Source organism: Loxodonta africana, chromosome 18, assembly GCF_030014295.1.
Source record: "Loxodonta africana isolate mLoxAfr1 chromosome 18, mLoxAfr1.hap2, whole genome shotgun sequence".
NCBI classification, from domain to species: Eukaryota; Metazoa; Chordata; class Mammalia; order Proboscidea; family Elephantidae; genus Loxodonta; species Loxodonta africana.
The window spans coordinates 66,347,352-66,372,918 of NC_087359.1; the positions used below are offsets into that span (position 1 = coordinate 66,347,352).

Sequence of the window (25,567 nt, forward strand, 5' to 3'; positions counted from 1 at the left end):
TCCTACTCCTTCAGGGGTTCTCTGTTGTGCTCCCTGTCAGGGCAGTCATAGGTTGTAGCCGGGCACCATTTTGTTCCTCTGGTCTCAGGCTGATGTAGTCTCTGGTTTACGTGGCCCTGTCTCTTGGGCTCATAATGACCTTGTGTCTTTGGTGCTCTTCGTTCTCCTTTGCTCCAGGTGGGTTGAGACCAACTGATGCATCTTAGATGGCCGCTTGCTAGCATTTAAGACCCCAGACACCACTATCCAAAATGGGATGCAGAACGTGTTCTTAATAGATTTTGTTATGCCAATTGACCTAGATGTCCCCTGAAACGATGATCCCCAAACCCCCGCCCCTGCTACACTGGCCTTCAAAGTGTTCGGTTTATTCAGGAAACTTCTTTGCTTTTGGTTTAGTCTAGTTGTGCTGACCTCTCCTGTATCGTGTGTTGTCTTTCCCTTCACCTAAAATAGTTCTTGTCCACTATCTAATTAGTGAATAGTCCTCTCCCTCCCTCCCTCCCCACTCTTGTAACCATCAAAGAATATTTTCTTCTCTGTTTAAACTATTCCTTGAGTTCTTATAATAGTGGTCTCATGTAATATTTGTCCTTTTGCAACTGACTAATTTCACTCAGCATAATGCCTTCCAGATTCCTCTGTTATGAAATGTTTCAAGGATTCATCATTGTTCTTTATCGATGCATAGTATTCCATTGTGTGAATACACCATAATTTATTTATCCATTCATCTACTGATGGCACCTATTGTAAACAGTGCTGCAATGAACGTGGGTGTGCATATATCTGTTTGTGTAGGCTCTTATTTCTCTAGGACATATTCCAAGGAATGGGATTGCTGGATTGTATTTCTAGCTTTGTAAGGAAGCACCAAATCAATTTCCAAAGTGGTTGTACCATTTTACATTCCCAGCAGTTGTGTATAAGTGTTCCAGTCCCACGACAACCTCTCCAACATTTATTACTTTCTGTTATTTTTGTTTGTTATTTTAGATTAATGGCAGCCTTGTTGGAGTGAGATGGAATCTCATTGTAGTTTTGATTTGTATTTCTCTAATGGCTAATGATCGTGAGCATTTCCTCATGTATCTGTTAGCTATCTGAATGTCATCTTTAGTGAAGTGCCTGTTCATATCCTTTGCCCATTTTTTAATTGGGTTGTCTTTTTGTTGTTGAGATTTTGTAGTATCATGTAGATTTTAGAGATCAGATGCTGATTGGAAATGTCATAGCTAAAAACTTTTTCCCAGTCTCTAGGTAATCTTTTTACTCTTTCGGTGTAGTCTTTGGATAAGCATAGGTGTTTGTGGCGGTATAAGTTTTAAAATCAGATAGTGTGAGGCCTCCCACTGTGTTCTTCTTTTTCGGTAATGCTTTACTTATCCGGGGCCTTTTCCCTTCCATACAAAGTTGGTGATTTTTTTTCTCCATCTCATTAAAAAATGTTGTTGGAATTTGGATTGGAATTGCATTGTATCTACAGATCGGTTTTGGTAGAATAGACATTTTTAAAATGTTGAGTATTCCTATCCATGAGCAGGGTATGTTTTTCCACTTATGTAGGTTGCTTTTGGTTTCTTGAAGTAGTATCTTGTAGTTTTCTTTGTATAGCTTTTTTACATCTCTGGTAAGATTTATTCCTAAGTATTTTATCTTCTTGGGGGCTACTGTAAATGGTATTGATTTGGTGATTTCCTCTTCAATGTTCTTTTTGTTGGTGTAGAGGAATCCAACTGATTTTTGTATGTTTATCTTGTATCCCGATACTCGCTGAACTCTTCTATTAGTTTCAGTAGTTTTCTTGAGGATTCCTTAGGGTTTTCTGTGTATAAGATCATGTCATCTGCAAACAGAGATACTTTTACTTCTTCCTTACCAATCTGGATGCCCTTTATTTCTTTATTTAGCCTAATTGCTCTAACTAGGACCTCCAGCACAATGTTGAATAAGAGTGGTGATAAAGGGCATCCTTGCCTGCTTCCCGTTTTCAAGGGGAATGCTTTCAGACTCTCTCCATTTAGGATGATGTTGGGTGTTGGCTTTGTATAAACGCCCTTTATTATGTTGAGGAATTTTCCTTCTATTCCTATTTTGCTGAGAGTTTTCATCCCAATGGGTGTTGAACATTGTCAAATGCCTTTTCTGCATCAATTGATAAGATCATGTGGGTCTTGTCTTTTATTTATATGATGGATTACATTAATCGTTTTTCTAATGTTGAACCATCCCTACATACCTGGTATGAAGCCCACTTAGTCCTGGTGAATTATTTTTTTGATATGTTGTTGAATTCTATTGGCTAGAATTTTGTTGAGGATTTTTGCATCTAAGTTCATGAGGGATATAGGTCTGTAATTTTCTTTTTTTGTGGTCTTTACCTGGTTTTTGTATCAGGGATGTGCTGGCTTCATAGAATGAGTCTGGGAGTATTCCGTCCTTTTCTAGGCTCTAAAATACCTTTAGTAGTAGTCGTGTTAGCTCTTCTCTGAAAGTTTGGTAGAACTCTCCAGTGAAGCTGTCCAGGCCAGGGCTCTTTTTTCTTGGGAGTTTTTAAATTACCTTTTAAATCTCTTCTTTTGTTATAGTTTATTTAGTTTTTCTACTTCTGTTTGTGTTAGTTTAGGTAGGCAGTGTGTTTCTAGAAATTCATCCATTTCTTCTAGGTTTTCAAATTTGTTAAGAGTATAATTTTTCATAGTAGTCTGATATGATTCTTTTAATTTCAGTTGGGTCTGTTGTAATACTGCCCATGTCATTTCTCATTCAGGTTATTTGCCTCCTCTTCTGTTTTTCTTTTTTCAGTTTGGCCAGTGGTTTATCAATTTTATCAATTTCTTCAAAGAACCAGCTTTTGGTCTTGTTAACTCTTTCAATTGTTTTTCTGTTCTCTATTTCATTTGATTCTGCTCTAATTTTTACTATTTGCTTTCTTCTGGTGCCTGAGGGTTTCATTTGTTGCTCTCTTTCTATCTGTTCAAGTTGTAGGGATAATTCTTTGATTTTGGCCCTTTTTTCTTTTTGGGTTTGTGCATTTATTGATATAAATCGACCTCTGAGCACTACTTTAGCCGTGTCCCAAAGGTTCTGACAGGAAGTGTTTTCATTTTCATAGGTTTCGATGAATTTCTTTATTCCATCCTTAATGCCTTCTGTAACCCAGTCGTTTCTGAGCAGGGTACTGTTCAGTTTCCAAGTGTTTGATTTCTTTTCTCTGCTTTTTCTGTTACTGATGTCTACTTTTATGGCCTTATGGTCAGAGAAGATGCTTTGTAATATTTCAATGTTTTGGACTCTGCTAAAGCTTGCTTTATGACCTAATATATGGTCTCTTCTAGAGAATGTTCCATGCGCTCTAGAAAACAAAGTATACTTGGTTGCTGTTGGGTGGAGTGTCCCGTATACGTCTATGAGGTCAAGTTGGTTGATTGTGGCATTTAGATCTTCCATGTTTTTACTGAGCTTCTTTCTGGATGTCCTGTCCTTTACCGAAAGTTGTGTGTTGAAGTCTCCTACTATAACTGTGGAGCTGTCTATCTCACTTTTCAATGCTGTTAGACTTTGTTTTATGTATCTTGAAGCCCTGTCATTGGGTGCATAAATATTTAATATGGTTATATCCTCCTGGTATATTGTCCCTTTAATCATTATCTAGTGTCCTTCCTTATCCTTTGTGGTGGATTTAACTTTATAGTTTAGGATTCTTGAAAAGAGTCCACTGGTTAGTGAAAAGTGCCCTGGGCTTGGAGTGCAAAGACCTAGCGTCAAACTGATCCATTATTGCCCAGTCATATGACCTCAGAGTAGGTCATGATTTCCTCATCTAAAAAATGTAAACAATTTTTATGAGTACATTCCAGAGTGTAGTAGATTAAAAAAAATGTATATTTATTTATATTTTACCTGTAAGTGTTTTACCCAATAAACATAAGGAACTATATAAATGTGAGGAATTATTTCCCAATGGGCAAAAAACAGGAAGACCCTTGCAAGACTGGTGCATTTAGTGAGCTGCTGAAGGTGAGGAAGTTGGGGGAACTCAGTGAGGGGGAGCAGGAAGGTGGAATGGACACTTCTTCAAAGTCGGTGAAGCCAGAACATGAAAGGAAGCAGCAGTGTGGAGCTAAAAAGACAACAAACAGGAAATAAGAGAGTACCCGGGGCTAAGTTTTTGACAAAGTCATGATGCTAGGAGGCTGCACAGTGACATTCCTGAAAGCGTTCCAAAAGAATGAGTGGACCATGACGGGGCTGGAAATCAGCAAGAGTGACTTACTGAGTATTGTGCAGCACTGTCTGGACAAAGGCTGGGTTTGTCTCCATAGAAGCTGTTACCAGTGATGTCAGCAGAGACCAATACCATATTGCGGAAGCATCTGAGACCGAAACTCCAGATTTCTTGACCTTCTGAAAGCCAACAGCCCTCAGACCATGAATTCTAGTGTCACATCCATCTCTAAGACACCGTTTTATGTTGATCTGGACATCTGTCAAGCATAAACAACAAATTCAGTAGTGGATTAACCGTTTGAGATCAGCAAACGCTAAGCTCGAAACTAAAAGCAAAGCAGTAGTTTACTTTTTGAAAAGAAAATTCTGAAGATATACTTTGATGATAGAAATAAATAATGTGTGCAATGGAACTATTATATGATAAACTTGTCACAAAAGCATGGCCCAATCTCAGAAGTATTAAGAATAACATGAAAAATTAGAAATTTCTGAGTCTTGAAAAATTAACACAAAGAGCATAACAAAAACAACAACAAAAATCCTAACTAAATACATGCTAAGAACATTTCCAGAATTCTTCCTAGGGTTCAGAAACTTGGATTGAGTTATAAAACAATATCTGGCTTATAATCAGTTAAGAGAATTACTTTTCAATAATTAAGTCAAAGAGATGACACAGGCATGACTCACTTTTAAGAGATGTCACGATTTCTTATTTGGGGTGGGGAAGAGGTAGGAAGTTAAAAAGGACACAACTCAGAGAAAAGACCACCACAGTGTAAGACAGGAAGCTTCTATTCCACAAGCTTAACTACTTCTCTGCCTAGGGGTGAGACACAAAGACTCTACCTCCCTAGGCCTCAGTTCCTCTGAGCAAAGTAAGAACACTTCGTTTGGCCCAGGAAAGCATTAGAAGAAATGAGACAAAACATGAAGCATTCCGGCTTCCTGAATGAAATATGCCTGGAAAGAAATCACAGAATTGTGATTATTTCCAAAATCCTACGTGTGAAGCAACGTTATAATAGCATAAAACTGGGAACAAACTAAATGTCCAACAATAAGAGGCTGGTTAAATTAAAGCGTACTCTGCCTCACTCTAAAGGTGTGCATGAACACATGGTATGGCAGTATGTTAAAAAAAAAAAAAAAAGATTATAAAATAGCATGTACAGAATATCACCATTTTTGCAAAAGGTATGTATAGATATATACACATAGTCCACACGTAAGAGATACATATACCAAAAAAGACCAAACCCGCTGCCGTCAAGTCGATTCTGACTCATAGTGACTCTACAGGACAGATTACAACTGCCCCCTAGGGTTTCCAAGGAGGGGTGGTGGATCGGAACCACCAACCTTTTGGTGAGCAGCTGAGTTGTTAACCACTGCGCCACCGGGGCTTCAAAAGATAGATATGTACAAATACACAAATGTATATGTGAATATATATACGTGACTCTCTTTTTTGGAAAAAAAAATGCGTGTGTATATATAAACACACACACATAAAACAGAAACCAAATCCGTTACCGTCGACTCGATCCTGACTCACGGTGCCCCCACGTGTTACAGGGTAGAACTGCTCCACAGGGTTTTCTTGGCTGTAATCTTTACAGAAGCAGATCGCCAGGCCTTTCCTCCACGGCACCACTGGGTGGGTTCCAACCACCAACCTTTAGGTTAGTAGTCGAGCGCAAACTGTTTGCTCCACCCAGGGACCTTCACATACACATACACAAATACACACATGCAAGAAAAGGTCTTGAAGTATCCACACCAAGGCATTCAGTGTCAATCCCTGGTTAAGGGGACTTCAAGTAATTTTTGTTTACATGTTTCTAATTTTCCAATGAGAAAACAAGAATAAAATATTTTCTCTTAAAAAAAAGTTTACCACTATTCTATAATTTTTAAAAACACTGAACAGATGATATAATGATGACTTTCACTTATATCATGAAAAGTAAATCGAATCTCAAAAGAAAAACTAACAGCTTTTCCACTTCAGAGATTCTCCTAGGGTAAGTCCTGATATATAAAGCAATTGTTAGAAAATATTCTTTTCCTTCCTCTCCTCCCTATTCCCTTAGTTAGACGGGCAGGATGCATCTAGTCGACTCACAGAGCTGACTGATGTTGGCATTTTCCAGGAGTGTCACATAGCCAGTGACGTTGCTGGGGATATGCACATCTCGGACCTCCTGAAGATCACTGGGAGTCCTCCCCACAGCTACTGTCACCTGCTGTGGCATGTAGCTCAGGTCAGTGGCAGCCACAGCAATGGACAAGTGTCTAAGCACAACATCTGGCTTCATTTTTAAACTGGAAAACACAAAGAGCAGAAATTACAAATATTTATATATGTCGCAAACTGGCAGGGTCCAACAAGTCTCATCTCAAAGATCTTTTATTTGCTATATCCAAAGGCTGATTTTCCTAGCAGCAAATAGCTTCAAATGCTATTAGGTTCAAAGTCCTTAGGGCTTTCTCAAGTCTCTAAAACAAGTTTCAGTTCAAGATTAGTACTACATTTTCTTTTAGGCTATCAGTAAAGACAGAAAGTACAATATGAACATTCCAGCGAAATCCTTTTCCTAGCAAGAGGCAAATTCTAAACTGCATCCGAATTTTCTATCTTGAGGACCAAGAACTGACTGTATTTCCCCATCTATAAATTGTGTAGGTGACCAAAGATCAAAATATATACTCCAAAATAAAACAAAGCAATTATTTCTATTTTCACCAACTAAACTTAGCCCATTCTCAGAAGGGACAGGTGAAAATTCAGACAGCAGCTTCGGAACTTCTAGAAATTATACAGTTTACTGCCATTAATTTTACTCCAGGATTCCTGACCATCCCATCCCCTTTTCTAAACTGGTCAACTGAGTTTCATATAGATTTTTCAAATGTACACGAAAGGTCTTCAAAAAGTAAAATCAGGTCGATATAAAAAAAGTACTTGCCCCTTGTGATACTAATTTTCCTGAGAAACTAGGGAAAAATGTGTGAAGTCGGCAGTATAAAATCTTAGTCTGTAAGTCTTAGTTCCTCCTTTAAGGAGCCCTAGTGGCAACAACAGTTAGGCACTTGGCTGCTGACCAAAAAGGCCGGCAGTTCGAACTTGCCCAGCAGCTCCATAGGAGAAAGACCTGGTGATCTGTTTCCGTAAAGATTACGGCCTAGAAAACCCTAGGGCAGCCTACTCTGTCACGTGGGGTTGCTATGAGTAGAAAATTGACTTGACAGAACCTAACATTTCTCCTTTAAATACCAAATAAATTATCCATTTTATCAATATGTGAGCCAGGTTCACATGATTTTACATGATCCCTTTGATTCATAAAGCATCTTCACAGATAACCACTTACCAAAAATAGTCAGTTAAGGAGAAAACATTCCAAAACTCATAAATTTTTTTTAAACATACGGATGGGGTAAGCAAAGGAAAGCAGATAATTTTTTGGACTTTCAGTCAGGACCTGGCATCACACCACCCACCGGACCCAGTGTGAGCAGGAACTGCCATCTGACTGCCAGTAGGATGACGTCTCTCCATTTGTCATCTTGTCAGCGTCTGCAGGGTTGGAGGATGTCTCTACGTAAGAGTAACACTTTGCTACTGACTTGAGTTTATCCGTCTCTGGGCTTCCTGTTAAGTCTCCAGGGGTTTCTGCTGGGAAAATCAGAGTTTACTCACGTAATGCAGGTCTCCCTCACTTTTCAGAAGTTCACTTTACACCACTTCACTTGTATGAAAGACCCACATTCATACCCGTTTTCACTAAAAGAAAGGAATCCAAAGGGGATTTGCACTTCTTGAAAAAAGGCAAAAAGTGGAAATAATGTTCAGTATTTGTTTTGCAGCAAGCCATTAAAGAGGCAGTGAGAGTGGCGTCGCCGAGCCCCGTCCCTGGGAACTATACACTCAGCACGTCGGCATCAAGCCACCACAGCTTTGAACTGTGTCTGTGAGTGTCTGTGCCTTATCGCGATTTATTCTGGTATGATTTGGTAGGTTATTTTTTGGGTTTGGGAACGCTCAAAAATTTTTCCCATATAAATTAATGGCAATTGCTTCTTTGCTTTACAGCACTTCAGCTTAGGAAAGGTTTCCTAAGGACACCCTACTTTCCAAAAGCAGGGGAAACCTGTATCTCTTTTACAAAGAAAAAAACAGTCCATTTAAAATCTCTAGTAGAAACATTTTTGTACTTTGCTTCTTAAAAAAATTAATGTTTCTTAATATTTCCTTTCAAAGAACCCATATAAAGCAGAAATTTGCCAATGATTTCGTGTCTATTCACATCATTAATTTCTGTTGCCATCACTAAATGAGTCTGTAATGACAGACTTATTGAGTACCTACTATGTGCCAAGCACAGTTCTAGGTACTAAGACTAAGGGAGTGAACAAGACAAAAACGCTGCCCTTAAGGCGGGAGACAGAAAAGATACAAGTAAATCAATAACGCAGCAACTTCAGACAGTGATAAGGGCTATTTAGACTATTAAACTTGTGAAGGTGACAGTGCCAGGACATGGGGGCATTAGATAGCGTGGGAGGGGCTGCAAGGGATGGTGGTGAGGTGATCACAGGGACCCATTCTCTGGCTACAAACTGATCACTGTTAAATTTTCAGAAATAAAGATGGATTGGCTCATCTTATTAATAAATACCACTTTTAGAAAAAATGAGAGTATTTTCAGGGAAGGAAAAAAAAAACCCCACACACATACCCTTTTCCTTTTGTAAAAGCTGATCCAGAGACTCCTTTAGGACAGAAGACCTCATGGAGCACAGGTTGTTGCAGTGGTCCAGCATCGGGTAGGGGATCACCGTGCTGGAGATGCGATTGCGATGCAGGAAACGCAGGATCATTGAAGCGTGAACGCCCAGGCCCTCCCTGGACTCTGAAAATATGTCTACAAAACCTAAGACGACAAAAGCCATTTTTGGGAACATGCCACATTAGTTTCCATATCCTCTGCCTGGTGGCCTACCTGAATTGGCTGAATTAAAAGCAACTATTAACAATCTTGGTTGGTACTTTCAGCTTTAATCATTTAAAAATCTAAACAAGTTTTTAAGACAGGAGCTGGTGGCAATCTCAATTTAAAAATTAATTTTATTTTAGAAATTTATTTTAGAATTTTAGAAGGCTTAGAATGATTCTTTGTTTCAGTCAGATCTTTAAAAACGTGTAAGTATTTAAAATACTGACGAAGTTTTTTTTTAATTTTTTATTGTGCTTTAAGTGAAAGTTTATAAATCAAATCAGTCTCTCACACAAAAATTTATATACACCTTGCTATATCCTCCTAACTGCTCTCCCCCTAATGAGACAGCACACTCCTTCCCTCCATTCTCTCTTTTCGTGCCCACTCAGCCAGCTTCTGACCCCCTCTGCCCTCTCATCTTCCCTCCAGACAGGAGATGCCAACATAGTCTCATGTGTCTACTTAATCCAAGAAGCTCATTCTTCACCAATATCATTTTCTATCCCGTTGTCCAGTCCAAACCCTGTCTGGAGAGTTGGTTTTGGGAATGGTTCCCATCTTGGGCCAACAGAAGGTCTGGGGACCATGACCACCAGGGTCCTTCTACTGACTAGAAGTTTTTAAAGAAGTTTTTTGCACAGAATATAGGCTAGGAATACAGTCTTTGCATCAGAGATTAAAAGCATAACTGCTTTTCTACTAAGCCACAGAAGACAGTGATAATGATAGTATAACCACTATCGTCACCACAATTTCTGATGGCATTTTGCAGTTTTTAAGAGGCTTTCACCTACATTATCTCATTGGGTCCTCACAACAAGGTGGAGAGCAGGCACCGAAGGCCCTGTATCCTTGTTTTGGGTAGAACAGTTTATTTCATGCTGCCCACAATTTACAGCCTAACTACAATGCAGAGCATCAGCCAAGTTTATTTTGGTTCGGAGAGAGCATTCTTCAGCCTTATGCACTGTTACCTGGAACAAGAGAACAGGCCTGCAGTTGTCTGATGATGTGGCTCAGCTCGCCCTGAAGATTAGCTCCACTGGAATTCTTGAGGGCCTCCAGCATGTTCTCAGCATCAACTGTGCCATCGCCCTCGGCATCGAACTGTGCAAAGGCCTACAAGGTGAGAGATGCAGGAAAGTCAGGTCTCTTGCTAAAAAGGATCAAGCCTGTTCCAAACCTTGACTTTTTTTAAAACAATTCCTAAGACCAGTAACAAAAATATATACACATACATATGTGTGTGTGTGTGTGTGTGCATATATATATATTTATTTTTGGTTGAGGGGAGAAGGGTCTCCATATATCATTCCAAGTATAAATAAACTCGGGATAGTAACTCCCTGAACTTTGCAGAATGCATGTATACAAATATGTACGTGCACACTATTTTATCATCTCATCCCTCCTCTGAGAAAGTAACCGCTCCCCCCAAGATAATTTCAGAAGAATGCAGTCACCCAAGATTTTTCAGCTGGTTACGAAGTGTCGAATACAAAGCATTAGAAACAAATGGCTTAGAGTAGTACCAGGAGATTTAGCTGGGCTTTTCTTTTAATCACTCTTCGGGCACAAGAGCTAACCTGGTTTATGGACTTCACAGCCCCATTTTTGCTTACCCTTAGCTGTAATCTAACCTGTCTCCTGTCCATGCTGGGCGAGCTGGGGAGCAGGGTACAGCATGGGATTTGGTTTGAATGACCTCTGTCACTAACTGGCTATGTGACCTTACATGTTTCTTGACCTCTGTAAGCCTCAGCTTCTTGATCAGAAAGATGGCGTAAATATCACATGCACAGGCTACTGCCTGGATGAGACATTTGAACAGAGCTCAATATAGTACAAACACATTAGCAACGCTAACAGTGCTCCCCTTTCTCCTTTTGCCTCTGCTCTGACCTCCTCCAGGTTCCCTGACCCCACTCCCTCTCATGGTCCTACGAGACTTTTCCTCACTTAGCAACTGTCCTTCTCCAGATCTATAATCCCTCCCTCACTGATACCTTCTTTCTTCCTGGTGATTCACTCACTCACAGATCTCCCTTACCTTGAAATACTTCAGGATCTTTCTACCCTCCTTTCTAAACAATCCTCTCTCTTCCTTCCAACTCCTGCCCCTTTTCCTTATTCCGCCCCCCACCTCATGGAGTATGGGGAAACCCTGGTGACATAGTGGTTAAGAGCTATGGCTACTACCAAAAAGGTTGGCAGTTCGAATCCACCAGGCGCTCCTTGGAAACCGTACGGGGCAGTTCTACTCTGTCTGGTTTGGTTTTTGGTTTAATGAAATATAGAGATGTCCCACTGAGGCTTCATGACTGACAAAAACACCCCCATTTCCACCACAAACCACTGAACAAGGCAGTGTTTAATAGGGCAAATGCAAATTCCTGTGTTTGGGTCCAAAAGTTGAGCATGTAAGGGTAGAATGGGAGAAAGAGGGCTTAGAAACAACATTCGAGAGAAAGGCTGCAGCATTCTTTTTATATCTGTTCAACTTGACAAGGTTATCCAAAAAGTTAATAGGATCCAAGGCTACACTAAAACCTACTGCCATGGAGTCAACTCCAACTTGTGGCGGCCCCATATGTTACAAAGTGGAACTGTGCTCCATTGGGTTTTCCTGGCTGTAATCCTTATGGAAGCAGATCACCGGGCCTCTCTTCCACAGCACTGCTGGGTGGGTTCAAACTGCCAACCTTTTGGTGAGTAGATGAGCACAAACTGTTTACACCCCTGGAGGCCCTAAGGCTACCCTAATCAAGGTGTAACGTTCAGGAGAGAAGATACTACCCTGTTTTACTCTGATCAGACCCAAAAAGGAAAAATGAGTTTAGTTTTGAAGCTACACACCGAAAGGTAAGTAATGAAACTAGAAGATCAGTGGGGAGAGACCATGATGGGGAGATCAGAAGCTGTGCACTGTGAGGAACAGCTGTGGGGTCATGGAATCTTCAGTGTGGAAGAAAGATAACCAGAGTAACAGGGTCCTTTTCTTCACATACCTGGAAGGCTGTCACGGGAAGGAGGGAAGCGGCAATTAAAACATAGGCCACTAGATGGAAGTTAGAGGGAAAAGGCAGCATGGCTCATCATAAAGACAGACTTGTGTGTTGTCAGCAGGGTGTAAAGTTGGATTGAGAGGTACTGGGACGGAACACCCACTCCTTCCGTCAAGGCTGCGGAGCAACAGTCAGACAACCAGTCACCAGGAGTGCCAAAGATGTCATATGGAACAAATAAATCCATTTTTCTCTGCTTCCTCCCCAAATCCCACCAGAATGTCTTATAAAGGGATTTGCTTTTTAAAAGCATAAACCTACAAGGACAAAGGGAACAGGGGGTGATGTAACAGCAACAAAACTTTAGAAGCTGGGGAGTGGACAGTTGATCAGTAACTGAGCTAGTGGTCTAAGAAAGTGGGGACCTAGACCGGCAGCAGGCAAAGCCGAGAAACGAGCTAATTTACACTGCAGAACCCCCGAGAGACTTGGAGGTGGTAGCAACAGGTACTGCTGAAAGCGGAGGAGAGGACTGGCTGAAAGTCTACTTTAAAAAGCAGTGAGAACTGACTGGGTAAATGCTGACCTTAAGGAATCATTGATTTTTTTTTTTTTTTTAAAGAAACTGTGACAATGGTACTGTACCCGTTTTTTTAAAAACAATTCTTATCTTTTAGAGATATATAATGAAATATCTAAGAATGAAATTATATGATGTCAAGATTTGTTCCAAAATTATCTGAATGGAGTAAGGAGGGGATGGGTAGGGGTTTAGAGGAAATAAGACTGGTTTTGAGTTAGTGATTACTGAAACTGGCCGTTGGCTAAGAGAGAGCACATTCTACTCTTCTACTTTCTCAAGTTAAAAATGTTCCATTAAAAAACAAATAAAACAGACTTCCAGGTCCCCCACCCAAGCTTGGCAGAAGCCTGGGGGTTGATTCTCTAGAGAGAGTAAGTAGTACAGAGTCTCAGCAGCACAGCAGGAAAGTCAGACTACCTCAGTGAAAACAGGGATTAATGCCCACATGCTAAGTGTTAGGACTCTCAGCCTTCCCCTACTACCAGAATGCTGACAGCCACTCTCAGGCTCTTCATTCAGCAGACTGGAAGAGTCTTCTCTGGGGAGCCTAACTGGCCCCAGAGAATAGACCTGTAGATGCTGGCACTGGGTTTCTCCCAATGAGAGGGCCCAGCCAGTTCATCTCACAGTAAGGTTCACTGGTCCATAAGCACGAGCCAGGTACCCAGAGCACCCAGGTTTTTAGTCCTCCATTCTTTACTATGAGTGGACAGTCAAAGATTACTAGGCATTTGAGAAAAGTCTTAAAATGAAATAGAGAAAAATCCACTTGGAGAAAAAGAAAAACTATGCAGGGAGAAGAAAACTCAAAAGGATCATCATCAATATCTTCAGAGAAAATTTTAAAAAGATATTTTTAATACCATTTTTATTGAGGTATAATTCACATGCCATAAAATTTGCCTTTCTAAAGTGTATAATTCAGTGGTTTTAGTATATTTACAGAGTTGTATAACCACCACCACTATGTGATTAAATATATACATACATAAATATATACATGTACACACATACTGCAACCATTAAGGAAGAGCCAAATACTACTACCAAAAAAGTACATTCAGGAAACACTTTTAAAACTCTTGAAAATTAGGACTATCCCACATGAAAACCTCGACTGATAGGTTGGAAGATAAAGTTCACTAAACTGCCCAGAAAGTAGAACAAAAAGACAAAATGATGGAAACCAGGTAAAAAGAGGAGGAAAATTAGGAGACCTGTCTAATAGGTCTAACACCCAAATAACAGGAGTTCCAGAAATAGGAGACACAGAAAACGAGGCAGAGAATCACAATTATTATGATTATCAAGATAATTCCCCAAACTGGAGAACATGAGTTTGAGACTCAAAGGGCTGAACACCCTGCACAATGAAATTTCGAAACACTTAGGGAACGAGAAGTTCCCACTTCCAGGGAAAAGAAAACAGTTTCCATGTAAAAGGTCAAGATTGAGAGTGGGACTAGATTTCAACGGTTCCACTGGAAGTGCCTTCAACATTCTGAGGGGACTCCTTCTAACTCTGAAGTCTACATTCAGCCAAAACACCATCAACTGTGAGGGCACAGAATAAAGATGTTCACACATGCAAGGTTCTTAAAAAACACGCTACTTAATGCCTCCAGAAGGCTACTGGAAGAGATGGCCCACCAGAATGAAGGACTATACTAAGAAAGAGGAAGCATGGGACCCAACCAAGAGAGAAAGTGAATTCTCAGGATGATGGAGATTCCAAGATGGCGCCTGCGCAGCAGCTCTGGTGACTGACAAGTCCAGGGTGAAGCAGGTCAGGAGGCTCTGGGAAATGCATCTTTGAGAAGATGAAACTGATAGAATACTCACGTGTTTGAACATAGGGAATGTGTTAGAGCAGGTGTAGGCAATTGGCAGAGAGTTTAGGATTAAGTTAATGATAAAGCACAGAAAATAAAGCAAAATAAAAAACAACTAAAGTCTCATCTTCTGTAGTGGCAATTAAATGGATAAGGCCTAAAACTGAAAAATCACAAAGAAGTAATATAAGAATGTTACTTGGGAACAGAGAGGTGAACACCAAAAGAATCAGCTAAAGAGTTGAAAAGCAGTCGTTCTTGGGGAGTGGTTGTTCACTGCGGTAGGAGAGCAGGGAACCACTGTTTTCTGTACAAGCTCGTGGACTCTACTGCTATGTGCATATTAACTGGTAAAAATAAAGCTGGATATTTTTTTAAAAAACTGGACTTCAAGCATGAAATGAACCGAATGAGTGACTGAAAACCTTTTTTTTTGAATCAGTGTAATGCTTTTTGGAATCAGTGTAATGCTTCCAGCAGAACGTAATACAATTTTATAGACATTGAATATACCACCTATTAGAGGATGTTTCTGGGACAATGGGTATCAGATTAAACTGAAACATATCGGCACAGAAAGGTGACGATCATTAACTGCAAACAGTAAGTTACTAAAGAATATTAGAAAATGATCTTGTATCGGTGTAGAAAAAAAGCATATGTGCATTTCCCACATTGGTACAAAACACATACGTACGTACATGCATAAAAGACCTGAAAGAATATTAAGATGTTAACATCTGTAATGTTTTATATTTTATTTTTGCTTACCTGTATTTTCAGTCTTCTGCAATCTATGTATGTTGCTTTTGTAATAATAAAACATAATTTTTAATTATTAAGAAATTTTAAATACAACCCTAAAATAAAAAATGGAGCTGTTGGTAGGGAGGGAGGTGGCACCCACACCGTGAGTACCACAGTGCCAGGGAGTGGCTAGTACTGTGCTTCCCCACTTTTTCACATCAGGGCATACTAAGAAAACAATCCTTGTATGACCCAGGTCTGAGGGAATCAGCACAGCTGGAACCCAGTCAGTTGGGAACGGCATATGGATTGAGAGGCTCTGAATTATTAATTTAAGTACTAAGTTCCAGGCACTGTGCAAAATATTTTACATGTGTGTTGTCGTTGTTGTTAGGTGCTGTTGAGTCAGTTCCGACTCACAACGACACTATGTACAGCAGATTTTACGTGTGTAATATCATTTATTCCTTACAACTGTAATAAAAACCCATTGCCATCGAGTCGATTCCGACTCATAGCGACCTTATGAGACAGAGTATAACTGCCCCATAGGGTTTCCAAGGAGCGCCTGGTGGATTAGAACTGGTGACCTCTTGGTTAGCAGCCATAGCTCTTAACCACTATGCCACCAGGGTTGCCCATAACAGTGGTAGTACTTACTATTTTAACTTCTCCATTTTACAGTGGCACCGAGAGATCAGGTAACTTGCCTGAGGTCACACAGTTAGTATATGAATCCATAGCTCCAGAGCTCATGGTCTTCACCATCGCTCCATTCTCCTTCTTTTGACAATAATTCCTGGGGTTCTTTGCAGTCTGGAGACCAAGGGCTTAAACCCTCTCTTAGTACCATCACTTCCCCTCATCTATAAAAGTTGCACTTAGCACCTTTTGTCCGCGTTAACTCAATATCAACTTGAAAAGTGAGACTTGCTCTCTCTAAACCTCAAGGCAGCACTCAAGTCCTACAGCTGCTGAAATTTTCTGCCCTTCAACTTCTACCTGCGCCTCAAGCATTGAGTGGTTCGCAATTTCCCACACAATTCCTACCATTTATTGTTAATAAAAATTCTACATAAGCAAGGCTATAAAAAGTGACTTTTTGCTATTTTTAACAGATTCTGTTGATGTGCCAACAGTTAATGAAGATAATAAAAAGAATGTTCAAACAAACAAAAAAGAACAGCTTTGCAAACAGTGTCACCAAATAGGTATGTAATTTCCTAACACTCAGAAATTACCCTTGAAGAAACAATCAGGTTATATACTGAACTGACAAATGTTGTGCTATATATATTTTTACAACAATAATAAAAAAAGAAATATTCTGGTTTTAAAAATTTAGCACCTAACATCTAGCTTGTTTCACAGGATTTCACAGAACTCAATTTGCTCACGCACTCATTCAACCACATCGGATAAGCAGCCATTACACACCTGACCCTGTGCTTGGCTCTCGGGGTACAAAGATGAATAGGGCATAGTTCCTGCTCTCCAAAAACCTCGCAGGTTAGGACACGGATCTGTAAACCAGGTGCTCTAATTAAGTAGTGATATAAACAACTGTAATGGTTGCTGTGTAGGTTCTCAAAAAAATAAGTAGAAATTTTTTTTTAAAAAACAACTGTAATGATAATATATTAAGCAATTACACCAGGCAGAGTTCTAAGCACGTCATATGGGTCAACTCATGTTCTCTACAGCAACCTTAAAGGTAGGTACTAGCAATATTACTGATGAGGGATACAGAGGTTAAGGGTTTTGTTGAAGGCCACAAGGTTAGCACTGGGAAGTGACAGAGCCTGGATGCGAACCCTGGTCTGGCTTACTCAGGAACCCACACTTGCATCTACTATGCTATGAGCCCTAAGGCATTCCAGAGGCCCAGGGGAAGAAATGCTCAAGTCCCCATGACAGGGAGGGCTGTTCAGGAAAAACAGCCCAGAGAAAACGACCTTTGAACTGAGCTTTAATGGATAACTCGGTGTTCACAAGCTTATAAGGAGAGGAAGGCCATCCCAGGTAGAGGGGACAGAGAGAGACCATAGATACGAGCCATAGCAGGCTGTGAGAACTATAAGCTCCTCGGTGTGGTCAGGAATGAGGCAGGGGCAGGAGATAAACAGACGGGCTGCCCGGCAGACTAGGCTGACGAGGCAGATTTTATCCTAACATCACTAACGAGGCCACTGGAGAATATTAACGGTGGAGGGGCCTGACTGCCCAGATCTGTACAAGCTCTCACACTGGACGGGCCTTTGGCTGCCTGAGCCCCTTCTCCAGTGTCTCTGTGAGCGGTCACCCACCCGCTGCTTACACACATCAGTGATGGGAAGCTCCTGTCCTCTGCTCAGTTCTGACAGCAACAACTCTCTTCCCTAAATGAACAGAAACCAGCTTCCCTGAACTTAACATCGCATGGGGCCATTCAAAGCACATCTGCTCCCTCTGCCCTGAGACAGCCCTCCGGGCTACTAAAAACAGTGATCAGGTCCTCTAAGTTTTCCCCGAATCCTCCATTCCTTCAACCAGTTCTTCACCTGGTGTGGTTTGTCTCATCCCTGTCCTGGGATCTCTCCCGTTTACCAATACACCCCAGAGCGGTGCTTCTCAAGCTTTATAAGCTGATACACTATAAGAAACACATTTTGCATCATGACCCAGGACACACTGATATAAAAGTTTCATGAAAGAATGCAATACTTTCTCTCCTCAGGTATCATATGCTCTGATTTTTTCTATTCCATTCTATTTCAGTTTTTAACATGCAGGTTAAGACGCACTAAATAGATTTCTGACCACTCAAGGGGCAGTTTGAAACACATTGCCTTGGAATGTGCGGCCTAGAGCTTATATGCTAGAGATCTAAACGAACAAGTGCAAAGTGGAGTAAGTCTCCTTTGGCCTCTCTAACAATAGAGCAACGCCCGGTTTCCCTGGCACCAACACCCATCTCCATGCAGATGGCCATCTAATCTGCTGTGCTCTTCATCTTCCTCTGCACCTCCCCACTGTGTGTTCTGATATCCACACGGCAACTACGCAGGCAGCGCCCAAGCGCAGGGTGCCATGCGAGGCACCACATGGGAGATGAAGAATAGAACAGAGTGAGACTAAGAGAGGAAACCTGGATTAGAGAGTGGGGCCAGATTTACCACTTACTCTCTGTGTGATGCGGATGCAACTCTCGACCTCAAATTGAGACCCATAAATCTCAATAACCTCGTCCTGCCCAACCTTTCCTCCCCATAGCTTGTTATGAAGGGCCAAAGGTTTCAGGAACAAGATGATGTCTAATAAACTGCAGAGAACTGTTGAAAAGCTATATTGATCCACCTTGCAGACCAGAGAAAAGCTGGCAGCTGACTGCAGATTTCCACTCATTTGCTTTGGCCTCAAGGTAGCATAGGGCGGGGCTCAGACCCTTACCCACTCCTGTTGTACCTCCTTAACCACTACTGGGTTAAGGGGACTAGGGTGCAGCCATCAGCATGCGAAAATCATCAGAGATTAGAACTGTGGGCTAGGCTACCAAAACGCAATGAACCAGGCTTAAATACCAAGCCTGTACACTCGTTCAGCTAGAGAGAAACATGCTCCACTAGAAGTCAAAAGTTTTGGATCTGGTCTCAATTCTGCCACTCGCTGGCTGGGCAGGTCACCTTTCCATTTAAGACCTCCATTTACTCATCTAGAACATGGCCTCACATTCTATGTCTAACTGAAGCATTTAAAGGGCTGTTGTATAGAAGATAAGTAATCCTGGAGCAGAAATAGGAACAATAGAGAAAAACAGGACCACCAATAGCAACATCTATTGGGCTTCTGGCATGTGCCAGGCACTGTTCTAGGAGCTTTACATGAACTAACTCATTCGATCCTCACACCAACTACATAAGGTAAAAACCACCCACTGTAGATACTACTATTATCCTCATTTTACAGACAAGGCAACTGGGACACAGAGTGGTCAAGTAAACTGCCCAAAGTCACACAGGTTGAGAATAGCGGAACTAAGATGTGTCCACAAGTAGGCTGGATCCAGAGTTCACCTTCTCAAGCATAGTCTAAACAACAGTCTAAAGGATGGGTAGACCTATAAAGCAGCAAACACGCTGATACTGTTAACAGGCTAACTTCACATCTGTCCAGAATGTTACAAAAGAGATCCCTGTACCATGGAGAAGGAAGAAGGGGGAATTTACGATTGTATGTGATGACTACTAAAGTCCCAGGCAACTCAGGAGTCTAGGCTAGGTGTCAAAGGAATGTCATTCCCAAAACTTGCCAGGCTCTCTTTTACCTCAATGTGTTTGTACATGCTGTACCCTTCAACTGAAATATCCCATTCCTCCCCTGCTAGGCAAATTCTTCCAGCCTGTCAACTCTTGGTTTAGCAAAACCCTTCCCAAGCTCCATGCTGCTAAGTGCTTCTTCTCTGTGGTCCTTGGAAGCAGGAGTGCTTAGGATGGAGCAAAGGACAAACGTCCCACATACAGGGGAACAGCAAATGGACTAGTCTGGCTGAAAAGCACTAGGAAATAAAGATGGAAAGGTAGAAGAACCTAAATGTTAGTCTAGTATTTGGATTTGATTCTGAAAGCCACAGGGAGCCAATGAAGTTTGTAAAGTAAGGCATTAGTACCATGATGAAACAGTACTCTGGAAATCAAGAAAAGGGAAAACAGAGCTGCCAACCTTCCTCTACAGCTGACCTGGGTCATGAATTTCTCCAAAGAAGCTAGTCCATCATCTTCCCCACTGCAAAGCATGCAAGCCCAAAATAGCCTCCAATTCACCTAGGATCTTTCTGGTCTATACTGACTCACAACTATCCACAGCCATCACTTTACTGAGGGCAGTAGTAGTGAAGGCAGATGGCTGGGGGGGACTGTGCTAAAACAATGGCTAGAGTTGACTAAAAAGGGTCCTTCCCTCAAAGCTTGCAATCCAATGAACTTCACAACATAAGCACCAAAATTAATATAGCAAATTAATGAAATAAGACCTGGGCATATTCTAGAAGCATACCATATTAACAACACAAATATCTAATCTCTGATGTCAAATAAGAATTTAATTTTAACCCTAATCCTCTTCTACATGAGCCAATTAAATATTGCTCCCTGCGAGCAAACCAAAGTGTCCTCCCTGGACTGTGCCTACCATGGAAGAAGGTGTGGCTGTACTTTATAGTTAATGTTTCAGACTTTGGTCCACGGTACAACAGCTCCAAGAACTACTTTAGGACCCCACTCAAGCAACAAAGGTCAAAGAAGTGTGAAGGCAAGACAGCTAGGTGGGCATGGACGGCAATGCAAATCAGCAGAACATGTAACACTTGGAAACTCTTAGCGTTATAATAAACAAATGAGGTACACCAGTGGTAACCTATTCTACCATGCTAGCTCTCATAAAAATTAAAGGAATAACTCATTTTAATTACTACTATAAAAACATCTTACATTTCACCAAAGCCCTTAAAGTATCACAATACATTTTCAGAAGCTTAGATGTAGAATTAACTAAGGCATGGTTGTATATACGTATTCAAGTCTAAGGACAGACTTATTTTTAGAGCTCAGAATCAAATGCACAACTAATGCTTATTTCCTTTGGGTATTCCTAATTACCCCTTATTTATAGACAGAACAACTACTGTGAGATTATCACAGCCAGGTTTTTAAACCTTGGCTAAGCCTTCACTTTAAGTTAGAACTGACTTCTAACCAGTGGAGGATCACCAAATTTTAGTACCAGCCCCAAATCCAACTTCCCTCCTCCAAGTCTAATAAAGATAGTAAAACAAAGAATCAGCTGCCATCAAGTCAGTTCCAACTCATGGTGACGCCATGTGTGCCACAGTAGAACCGTGTTCCAGTCTTCAATGGCTGATTTTTTTTTTTAAATAACTTTTATTGTGCTTTAAGTGAAAGTTTACAAATCAAGTCGGTCTCTCACATAAAAACTTACACACAACTTGCTACACACTCCCAATTACTCCCCCCCCCCACACCGTGAGACACCCCACTTCCTCCTTCCACTCTTTTCGTGTCCATTTCCCCAGCTTCTAACCCCCTCTACCCTCCAGGCAGGAGATGCCAACATAGTCTCAAGTGTTCACCCAAACCAAGTAGCTCACGCCTCACCAGCATCTCTCTCCAACCCATTGTCCAGTTCAACCCATGTCTGACAAGCTGGCTTCGGGAATGGTTCCTGTCCTGGGCCAACAGAAGGTCTGGGAGCCATGATCACCGAGGTCCTTTCAGTCTCAGTCAGACCATTAAGTCTGGTCTTTTTATGAGAATTTGGGGTCTGCATCCCACTGTTCTCCTGCTCCCTCAGGGGTTCTCTGTTGTGTTCCCTATCACGGCAGTCATCGGTTCGGGCTGGAATGGCTGATTTTTTTGAAAGTGGATCACAGGTCTTTCTTCCAAGGCACCTCTGAATGGATCTGAACCACCAACCTTTCAGTTAGCAGCCGACCGCTTAACTGTTTGTGTCATCGAGGGACTCCTAATAAAGGTAAATAGGCTTCAAGAAAAATACAGAATGCTTTTTCTCCAATTTGGATTGCTGTGCCAGTCTTCACTTAGCACAAGGGAAAAATTAAAGCCTTAATTATGTATTCTTGAGACTAAAGAGGAATAATCACAGACAAACAGTTGTTTAAAGGAGAAAGTAAGGATCTGGAATCAGAAGGCCCACATTTGAGTTTCAGTGTCAAAACTGAAATTTCTAATCTTACTTAAGTCATAAATCCTTAGAGTCCTCAGTTTCCTCCTTGGTTCGTGGCCACTGTCATAACACCTGCTCCACATCGCTGGCCTCAGTTAACAGACACCATGTATTTGAACTTGTTACAGAGACTGATATGAGATAATTATACTGATGTGAAGACAACTTTCAAGCACAGCCTTTGCGAGCTCTTAGTATGGATATTTAGTGCCCTGGGACATAGCTCTAGATTGTCCAGGGATTCTGATAAAAATAACTCAAAACATTTTATAAACAACCAGTCCTGACTGCTGTGTTTATGACTCCTTAATATTTATTCCTGCCACATATATGACTACCATGCTTTTGTGTTTCTTAATAGGAAGGTACAAACATTCACTACTTTTTCTTCCTGTGTATTTCTTTAGTTACAGTGACTGAATGGCCTCTGGACTTAATTATGCTAAATAGTCCGTGGACCACCTTTGAGGGATTTAAGTTCTCACAATCTTTTCATATTTGGTCACTGTCATGGACTGAATTATGTCCCCTAAAATTTGTGTCAATTTGGCTAGGCCATCATTCCCAGTATCGTGTGGTTGTCTTCCATTTTGTGATCTGATGCAACTTCCCTATGTGTTATAAATCCAGGAAACCCTGATGGCACAGTGGTTAAGTGCTATGGCTGCTAACCAAGAAGTCAGCAGTTCGAGTCTACCAGGTGCTCCTTGGAAACTCTATGCGGGAGTTCTACTCTGTCCTATAGGGTCGCTATGAGTCGGAATTGACTCGAAGGCAGTGGATTTGGTTTGGTTTTGGTTTGGTTATAAAGCCTAATCTCTGCCTACGGTTAAGGAGGCAAGATTAGGTCATGTTAAAGAGGATTAGGGTGGGATGCAATACCCTTACTCAGGTTACAACCCTGATCCAATATAGAGGAGTTTCCCTGGGGTGTGGCCTGTATCCTCTTTTATCTTACAAGAGATAAAAGGAGAGAGAAGCAAGCAGAGAGAGAGGGACTTCATTCCAACAAGAGAGAAGAACCGGGAGCAGACTGCGTCCTTTGGACCTGGGGTTCCTGCGTGGAGAAGCTCCTAGGCCAGGGAAAGATGGATGACAAGGACATTCCCCCAGAGCTAACAGAGAGAAAGCCTTCCCCTGGAGCTGGCACCCAGAATTTGGACTTCTGGCCTCCACACTGTGAGAGAATAAATTTCTCTTTCTTAAAGCTATCCACTGGAGGTATTTCTGTTACAGCAGCACTAGATAACTAAGATAACGACGGAAAGGAAGAAGGAGAAGGAAAAAAAAAAAAAAAACTCATCAGAATAAGTGGAAATAAAGTGACTAGTTTCTCATGAAACCCAGGAGGGCAGATTAACTTATTAAATACTTCGAGTAATTGATGAGTCTTTATCTCCTAAACTCCAGACTCATATACCCAACTGTGTGCAGATATCTCCACTTAGCTCTCTCACAGGCCAAAACTGCATTCATCTTCTCTCTCCTTCCTGAAAATGCTCCCTTTCTCAAAAAAAAAAACAGCACCATCATCCTTCCAGTCACTCAAGTCAGAAATGTGAGCACCACCCTTCATTTCTTTCTTCTTCTAATCCTCTACCGGAAACTCTGGTTGCATAGTGGTTAAGAATTATGGCTGCTAACCAAAAGGATGGCAGTTTGAATCCACCATGCACTCCTTGGAAACCCTACGGGGCAGTTCTACCCTGTTCTATAGGGTCACCATGAGTCGGAATTAACTCGACGGCAATGGGTTTTTAATCCTCTACCCATATGCAATGTCTCCAGCTAATTCTACTTCCTAAATAGTTCTCAAAATTATCCACTTAATGCCATTTTCACTGCCACCATCCTAGCCCAAGCCACCAAATCTTTTACCTAGACTGTCACAATAGCCTCTTACCTGGTCTCCTTGGGTCCACTCTGGCCCCTCTCCAAGTAGTTCTAGACAAGGCAGCCAGAATCATCATAGTACTCAGTTTAAAACTCCACTGTTTCAAACTTCTTAGCACAGGCTACAAATGACTCATATGATCTGGTCCCTGCTGACTTCTCTAGTCTCATTTCTCTTGTTCTTATATTCTATGATCTAGCCAAATGAGTTAAAGACTGCTAATTGTAACCCAGTGTCTGCTCTCCTCTTTCTCAGTAATTAAATTCTGATTTTTAGCTGTATACATGGACATGGAATAAGGATCTTGCAGCGCAAGTGTGGCCATATGACTAAGTTCAGGCGGATGGGATGTAAGTCATGCCCTTAGGGGGTGTGGCCCCGTCCTTCCCTTTTCTCAGGTTAGAATGTGGAAAGTGATGGCTGGAGCAGTCATCTGGACAGCTAAGTGGAAGGTGCCTGTGGAGGATGGCAGCACAAGATAGACGAAGCCCAGGTCCCCGACGATTGTGAAACTACCTTATCAATCCTGAACTTCCTATCTAGGCTTTTACATAAAAAAGAAAGGAACTTATTTTTTGCTTAAACCACTGATACACTGGGTTTTCTGTCCCTTCAGGCAGTTTGTCTAACCCTAATATACCACACAGACTTTGATATTCTCCATTCCCTGTGGATGTGACCTCTGTGATTCCCTCTGCCTGAAACACTGCTACCAGTTCCTGCTGTCTGCTTTCACCTTTCAAATCTGAGCTAAAATGTTACTTTCTAAGGCTTCCTTGACTCCTTAAACCACACAAAAAAAGTTGCCATCGAGTCGATTCTGACTCATGGTGATCCTATGCGTGTCAGAGTAGTACTGTGCTCCATAGGGTTTTCAGTGGCAATGATCTTTCAAAAGCAGATCCCCAGGTCTTTCTTCCAAGGTACCTCTGGGTGGATGTGCACAACTAACCTTTCAGTTAGTAGGAACACTTCCTTGACTTTTTCCAGGACTCCTACCTTAACTCCTCAGATGAAGTTAAATACTCTTGCTATTTATTCATTACTCTTTCTTGGATAATGCTCCCCACACCTATAGTTGCCGGGTTAATGTCTATCTCTTCCACATATTACATACTCTTTAAGAGCAAATATCTGATTTGTCCACTGTTATCCAAGTGTCTGGCACTCAGTATATGCCCAGCAAGTATTTGCTCAACCAATAAAAGAATGTCATAGCCCTTGAGTGATTTCTGGACCACGCCTCAGAAGACTTCTTGGCCTTACGTTACAGGACTCCTATAAGCTCCACCTGTGGTTCTATTCCTGTAGACACTCTCACAATGTAAACACTGTTTCTCTCCATTAGCCTTTGGACAATTCTGAAATGGACCAACTCTTTCAGCAGATCTGCATGCCATTCTCTGCCCCACCACTTCATATTCTCACAGTATATACCTAGGCACTAGAGTGGAAAACATTACGTGTACACTTGGAATCAAAACAAAAAAAGGGAGAACATTCACTAATTAACATAACCAATACTTTTA

General features: G+C 41.3%; 1 protein-coding gene across 11 annotated transcripts in view; it reads right to left on the minus strand.

Moving 5' to 3' along the window:
• Positions 1-25,567, minus strand: part of ZZEF1 (zinc finger ZZ-type and EF-hand domain containing 1) — a 121,496-nt gene that overhangs the window by 94,233 nt on the left and 1,696 nt on the right. For 6 of the 11 annotated variants that reach the window (XM_064271591.1, XM_064271594.1, XM_064271593.1 and 3 more), the window contains exons 2-6: positions 10,214-10,358; positions 8,979-9,173; positions 7,741-7,915; positions 6,362-6,561; positions 4,277-4,487 (exon numbers count right to left, since the gene is read on the minus strand). In XM_064271591.1, coding sequence (XP_064127661.1) covers positions 4,277-4,487; positions 6,362-6,561; positions 7,741-7,915; positions 8,979-9,173; positions 10,214-10,358 — 926 coding nt within the window. The other 5 variants (XM_010596515.3, XM_023556310.2, XM_023556309.2 and 2 more) reach the window with 3 other exon arrangements.